The sequence below is a fragment of the Lactuca saligna genome, chromosome 8, assembly GCF_052625555.1.
Source record: "Lactuca saligna cultivar CGN05327 chromosome 8, ASM5262555v1, whole genome shotgun sequence".
Taxonomy (NCBI): domain Eukaryota; kingdom Viridiplantae; phylum Streptophyta; class Magnoliopsida; order Asterales; family Asteraceae; genus Lactuca; species Lactuca saligna.
The window spans coordinates 27876318-27883242 of record NC_136424.1 but is presented as its reverse complement, the minus strand read 5'-3'; the positions used below and the strand labels follow the sequence as shown (position 1 = coordinate 27883242).

Below are 6925 nucleotides of genomic sequence, written 5' to 3'. Positions count from 1 at the left end.
TCCTGTGTCATAGGGATCGGTATGTAGTTATGATTGAAAGGTGGAGGAAAACAATCATACCCTAGACCCTTGTTTTGATTATCTTTGAATTTTAATTGGGTTTCAAATAAGGACTCGACTGTCTGACTTGACGCATTATAATTTTTGAAACTAACATCTGTTTTTCCACACTTAATTTTCAAAGTGTTAAGTTCTTCAGTTACAGCAGCAAGTTGTCTCTTAATATAGTTATGATTTTCACACTTGTTGCTATACTCTTCCTGAAGCTTCCTAAAGTCTTTTGTTTTTGCTTCTAATTCAGCCTTCAGGGTTTCTGTCGTTTCCTAAGTTGATATCCTTCGTATTTTAGGTCCTCGACTTCCCTTTTTAGCAAATCATTATGTTCACGAAGATTTTTTATTGTATCTTCACAAGATGGAGTACATGAAGCTTCATTGACTGGGATGTTTTTAGAACTCATTGCTTCTCCACATTTCAAAGCATCAAGCTCTTCAATTATATCAGCAATACTAAGACAACTGAGATCTTTTGTCTTCTTAATGACAGCCACGTTCATATCCCATGATTTCGGAAGTGAATTCAGTAGCTTTTTGTTTATCTCCGACTTAGTCAAGAAGATCCCATCTATATTCATCTTAGTAGTGATAGTGGTGAATCGCTGCAGCTGAGCCTCCAAGGTTTCTCTAGGGATATAATCGAGCATGTTGAAATTTTGTCTTCACATCTCCTGACGACTCTCTTTCATGTCTTTATTTCTCTCATTGACCTTAAAAGTCATTAAAAACACAACTAGAAGCCAAAATCAAACCCTTTGACTACAAACCTCAAAAATCAACCTTAAAAGTCAAATTTAAAAAGTCAAACTCAAAAGTTAAATTTGAAAATTTAAAAGTCAAACGAGAAAGTTAAAGTTTGAAGTCAAAGGTCAAACTTGAAAGTCAAAGTCAATTTTTTTTGGTAAAAAGTCAAAAAATAAAAGTCAAAAAAATTAAACACCAATTATTATTATTATTATTATTATTATTATTATTATTATTATTATTATTATTATTATTATTATTATTATTATTATTATTATTATTTTGGTTAAAATTGGAATTTAAAATGAAGGAAATTGAATTTTTTGGGCTAAAAGTGTCAATTTGCGAAATTAAGGTGCGACGGGAAGTGCTTTTGAGTTAAATTTCGAAGGAATGGAACAAAAGACTTGATAGTCTAACTAGTAAGGTGCGCGCTTGAAGACCACTAGGTCTCGAGTTCGAACCCTTGCAACCTCTAGATCTCTCCTTTATTTTTAAAGAAGCATGTGTAGGATCCGCAATCCACCAAGCCGAGCCGTATACTCCGAGTCGAGGCCGCAAACTCCGAGTCGTAACTCCGAAACCCTAGCCGCCGCCGAAAAAGCCTAGCCGCAAACTGTTTATGGCCGAGAACCCTTCAAAAAATGACGTTTTATCAAATAGAAGAGAATGAGAAGAAGAAGATGATGAATCTTGTATTATTTGATGATTAGAATGTAGATCCAAATACAAGATTCACACACAACATACACTCTTTTCTCTCTCTTTTGGTCGTGCACTCTCTTTTGTTCATCAATCTCTACTCCTCACCCCTAACATATATATATATATATATATATATATATATATATATATATATATATATATATATATATATATATATATATATATAGGGAAAAGTGAATATACCCTTAAGGGTATATAAGCTTAGGTACCCAAACTCACCATACTACGTCATTTTGTATCATTTATATACATTGTAATTGTCTAATGTTCTTATAATTCAACTTCTATCTTGATTTACTTCAAAGATTTTTATAAATTTCACATTTATCTCCCTCTTACATAATTTTCATTTTCAACTATAATATATATAGCTTAATAGGTGTTCGTCAAAAAGATGTGTTGTAAGAGAAAGATAAGAGTGAAAATTTGAAAAAAATCTTTAAAGTAATCAAGTTAATGATTGAAGTTTAAGAACATTATAATGAATATATCAAACAAAACGACGTATTATCGTGAGTTTGGGTACCTAAACTTATATACCCTTAAGGGTATATTCACTTTTCCCATATATATATATATATATATATATATATATATATATATATATATATATATATATATATATATATATATATATATATATATATATATATATATATAAGGGGAACATAGGCCGGAGAACATGGGCCGTAAATGGGTTTACGGCCGTAAACACTGACCGTAAACACCACACATGGCCGTAAATTAGACTGTAAGCTCATAAAATATTACATAAAAATACAATTGCCTAGAAAAGCAAAGTATAAACCATATTTTGATCCAACATTATGTTTTTGAGGATCCTGGATTTTATCAAACAATTTATGAATTTATGTTTTTGACAATTTGACAATTGTGGTTTTGGAAATGTGATATCGAGAATTATATTGTTTTAAAAATGAAAAAAAAAATTACATGAAAATTTATGGTGTTACAAATATACACGGTTAGTTGGATTATCCTCTTGCTTCAACCCGTGACTTGCTACAATGTAAAGAGAATATAGAGGGGCATCAAAGGCTAGCATGGATTCATGAAGCTATAATGCTAACTTTTATATGGGTGATCCGGAAATATCAGGGCTGACTCGCCAGACCCAATTTCAAAATCGCAATCAGCGTTGGCTTATAAGGTGAAATCACTCTCGATCCTTTGGATCAATGCAAGAAAGAGGAAAGGGCAAAATCTGAGGTGGTCTGAATGGTGTTGCGACCCGATACTAAAATGTTATAAATTTTGATGATGTTTTGTTTTGTTATTTGTTTCTTGTTATTTGCTTTTCTCCGTGTTGTACTTCTAGCCCCCGACTAGCTTTCTCTTCAATGCTTTAAAAATAAATAAATAAAAAATTGACGGTGAAGTAATAATATTAAACACGCACTCTCAACATAAAAAATATCGAGAACAAAATTTAAAACCACCGCAGTCCACTCACCTGTAGCACTTAAGTCAACTCGCCTCTCGAGAAAGTGAGGAAGAGAGATCGATCGTAATGGCCGCAGAGAAAGGAAGAGTTGTGTGTGTAACAGGCGCAGGAGGGTTTGTAGGATCGTGGTTAGTGAAGCACCTGCTCTCTAAGAACTTCACTGTTCATGGCACCGTTAGAAACCCTCGTAAGGTTTTTCCTCAACTCCGATTCTAGAAAATTTTCGTCGATTTGAAGTTTCCGAGTTACGTTTTCATTTTTTCAGTTTCAATTATGCTTGATTTCATCTGAATTACATGTCCGATCGAGAAATTTGAGAGAGATACATATTTCGGCGTACATGTTCCCTAACTCTTTGAATTCGATATTGATATAAGTCAATGAAATGTTGAAAACAAAAATTCAGTAATTAGCAACTCAAACTCAAATCTAAAGTTCATTTTCTAACACATTTTTCCTTCAGAGGATGAGAAAAATGCTCATTTGAAGAGCCTCGAGAACGCATCCGAGAATCTGAAGCTTTTCAAAGCAGACCTTCTTGACTACAAGTCTCTCACCGCTGCCATTGCTGGATGCAATGGCGTGTTCCATACTGCAAGTCCAGTTCCATCTAGTTCTGTTCCAAACCCTGAGGCAAGCTTCTCTCTCATTTGACTGATATCAACCTTTGCAGTTTGACTTATTAACGAAAAGCTTTATCACTGATTCCACTCTCTTGTTGCAGGTAGAACTGATTGAGCCTGCTGTGAAAGGTACACTGAATGTACTGAAAGCATGTTGTGAAGTAAATGTGAAGAAAGTCGTGTTTGTGTCCTCTGTAGCTGCTATTGCTGTCCTACCTAACAAACCCACGGATCGACCCATGGATGAGACCTTTTGGTCCGACCCGGAATTCTGCAGATCAAATAATGTAATTAGCTTTACTATTATGTTATTTACAATCATTCAAAAAGTTACCCAAAACTCAATTTCTCCTTTTTCTTTATCTAATTCGATTTTATTATTATAATACAGGATTGGTATTGTCTTTCTAAGACACAAGCAGAAAGTGAAGCTTTTGAATTCTCAAAAAGAAACGGAATCAATTTGTTATCAGTGTGCCCAACTCTTATTATAGGGCCAATGCTGCAACACACCATGAATGCTAGTAGCTTGGTTCTTATTAAGCTTCTTAAAGGTTTCTACTTTTTTATATTTTTCAAATCCTGTAATTTGTATTAAACTATTAATTGGTGTGCATCTTTTTATGTGTAGAAGGATATGAAGAACTAGAGAACAGGCTACGTATGATTGTAGATGTGCGTGATTTAGCTGAAGCATTGCTTTTAGTATATGAAAAACCTGAGGCTAATGGAAGATACATATGCACATCTCATTTGATTAGGGCAAAAGAATTGGTGCAAATGCTGAAGAAATTGTATCCTGCTTACAAGTTTCCAAACAAGTGAGTTTACTTTTTTTTTATTATTATTATTTAATTTAGCAACTGTTATATTTATATAGGCTTTAAGGTTTGTTTCTTTTTTTAGTCTGAATAAACCGTCTGAATGAGACAAAAATAACTATTTGACCCTCATACATTATTAAAAAGACAAAATTAACTCGATTCTACTTGAATTGGGTTGCAGATTTACGGATCCAAATGGGATATTTTCAGTAACATCTGAGAAATTACAGAGGCTTGGATGGAGTTACAGACCACTTGAAGAAACACTTGTTGATTCTGTCGAGAGTTACAAGAAAAGTGGTCTTTTGGGTGAGGAATAGAATGTCGAATTCTACAGAGTTTGATCTTTTTAAAAAAATTTCCCATCTTTTCACTTTTTTATGTGTTTTTGAATTTTGATATGTAAAAAGGTGAAAATAGTGTTGCTGAATAAATCTTTAAGACTTGAACAGTTTATTATAATTAATAAAAACACAACTAATGAGGAAACGTTATCTTTTTTGGATGTTGGTTTTATTGCATGTAGAAAAAGGTGATGTGATTTGCTTCATTTTATTGTGATAATGTTATTTATTATGCGTTTTACTATATGTAACCAATCCAATTGAATTTATTATTAAAGGTTTGTTTATCTTTTGGTTCACGACATTTTTTTGTTACTTTATTAACAATTCAATCAAATCCAATCTTTTTTTAGATATTTTTAATACTATCTATTATTATTGTTTCTAAGCTTACAAGAAATATGAAAAAAAAAATTTGTATTATTTCAAAATAAACTAAATCTTTGTTATTATGTGCTATTTTTAAAATTACAAGGAAAAAAAGATACATAAGACCCATTATATTTTTACCATCTTTTCGGTAATTCGGTTTAACCATTATATTTTATTTTGGTCACTGAAACCATCTATTTTTTAAAAAACTTCTAAGTACAAACATTGTGACCCTTATTTACATATTAGTGTGTGTTAAAATGACATGTGCCATGTATTTTTTTTAAATACCATCTTACTTGCTGAAATTAGATTCTCTATTTACTTACAAGATATGTAAATAACAGGTTAATTAAGAAAATAAGAAGCAATTTCAAAAATATAATATATGTGATGTAATGAAAATTTATATTAATTTTAACACTTGTTTAACCAGAAATAAAGGGTTAGATTGAAAAAATTATTTAAAAAATAAAAATAGGTGGTTTTCATCTATTGAAGTAAATTTTGGTGGTTAAACTAAAAAATAGTAAAAATCAAATAATTTTTATGCATATTGCCTAAAAATGAATCACACATTATGGTAGATTAGGATGACAATGGGTTGGATTGGGTTATAAACAAGTTTAATATTTTTAATTAAAATGCTTGAAATCCAACTCAATCTGTTTAAATTAACATGTTGAAAATTTCAAAGCCAACTTTTTTAGTAAGTGGGTTGAAATCAGTTTGACATATTTGTTGTTTTCCTAACCCCCAACATGTTTGAAAAACATATTGAATCCGGGTTGACCATTTAAATTTCTTTAAAAAATATTAAAAACCAAATATTGCTTCAAAAAAATTTAATAATCATTTGAGTTTAAAAATAATGCAACCATAAGTCTACAAGTTTATAACATGAATACAAATCAAGTGTTTACAATCATAAAACATTATCAGCTCAACTTCCACTAATGGTTGTTAATCCATATCTTTTGAAAAGTAAAATATAATATCCAATTAAATATTAATACTAAATAAATATAAATTAAAAATATTTAAAAATATTATACAGGTTTGCGGATTGTAAACATGTTGAGAATTTTAACTCTAACCTAACATATTTGATTAAACGGGTTAAACAAGTTAACTCGTTACTTAAATTGGTTGAAAATCTCAACCAAACGTATTATTTACTAGGTCGGATTGGCAGGCTCGGATTGAAATTGCTAGCACTATGGTATAATTATACTATGCATTAATTAAATAGAAATGAGCTTAAAATATAACTTTTTTTTTTGTTAAAAAGAGAGGTTCGGTTCATCCTTTAAAGTGTCACACATATAGAAGACAACCTTGGACGATTTTTGGTTGGATGGAGAGGAAAGGTTCATGGTTTTTATTTTATTTTTGTACTTTTTTCAACTTTATTATTTTTATCTTATTTAGTTAGTTACAATCGGTTTTTTGCTATTGACTATAGACTAACGTTCCAACCAATTACAAGTACAACTATTTGATTGATTTATTTTCTTGCCATAAAAGAAAATGACTTGATGAAGTGCTAAGTAGAGCTTTTTATTGTTGGCCAACTTCTTAGTCTACTAGGCAAGAGTCATTTCACGTTCTTTTTTTTATATGTATGATTAAAGAAAATTATGAAAGTTTTTGGATTTGATTCAACTTTCGTGAATTTGTTGTTGAAAAAGAGGTTCACAATTTTGGGTATGAACTTTGCCTTAATTCACGAAAATTGACTATAGTATTAATATGTAATTCATTTTATAAC

At 30.8% G+C, this 6925-nt stretch overlaps 1 protein-coding gene across 1 annotated transcript; it reads left to right on the top strand.

The window, feature by feature from the left end:
• The first annotated feature begins 2956 nt into the window (after nucleotides 1–2956).
• LOC145012912 (cinnamoyl-CoA reductase 1-like) lies at nucleotides 2957–4943 on the top strand. The gene is made up of 6 exons (XM_078971709.1): nucleotides 2957–3178; nucleotides 3455–3624; nucleotides 3716–3901; nucleotides 4006–4168; nucleotides 4246–4435; nucleotides 4620–4943. Exons 1-6 carry the CDS (start codon nucleotides 3058–3060, stop codon nucleotides 4756–4758), a joined length of 969 nt encoding a protein of 322 aa, XP_078827835.1. The 5' UTR covers nucleotides 2957–3057; the 3' UTR covers nucleotides 4759–4943.
• The last annotated feature ends 1982 nt before the right edge of the window (nucleotides 4944–6925 follow it).

What these genes read in the sequence shown, in the direction of transcription:
- LOC145012912 (XM_078971709.1), top strand. Translation starts at nt 3,058, where the DNA reads ATGGCCGCAGAGAAAGGAAGAGTTGTGTGTGTAACAGGCGCAGGAGGG. An exon ending in AATTCTGCAGATCAAATAAT is followed by an intron (nt 3,902 to 4,005) that starts GTAATTAGCTTT and finishes ATTATAATACAG; the next exon opens with GATTGGTATTGTCTTTCTAA. An exon ending in TCTTATTAAGCTTCTTAAAG is followed by an intron (nt 4,169 to 4,245) that starts GTTTCTACTTTT and finishes TTTTATGTGTAG; the next exon opens with AAGGATATGAAGAACTAGAG.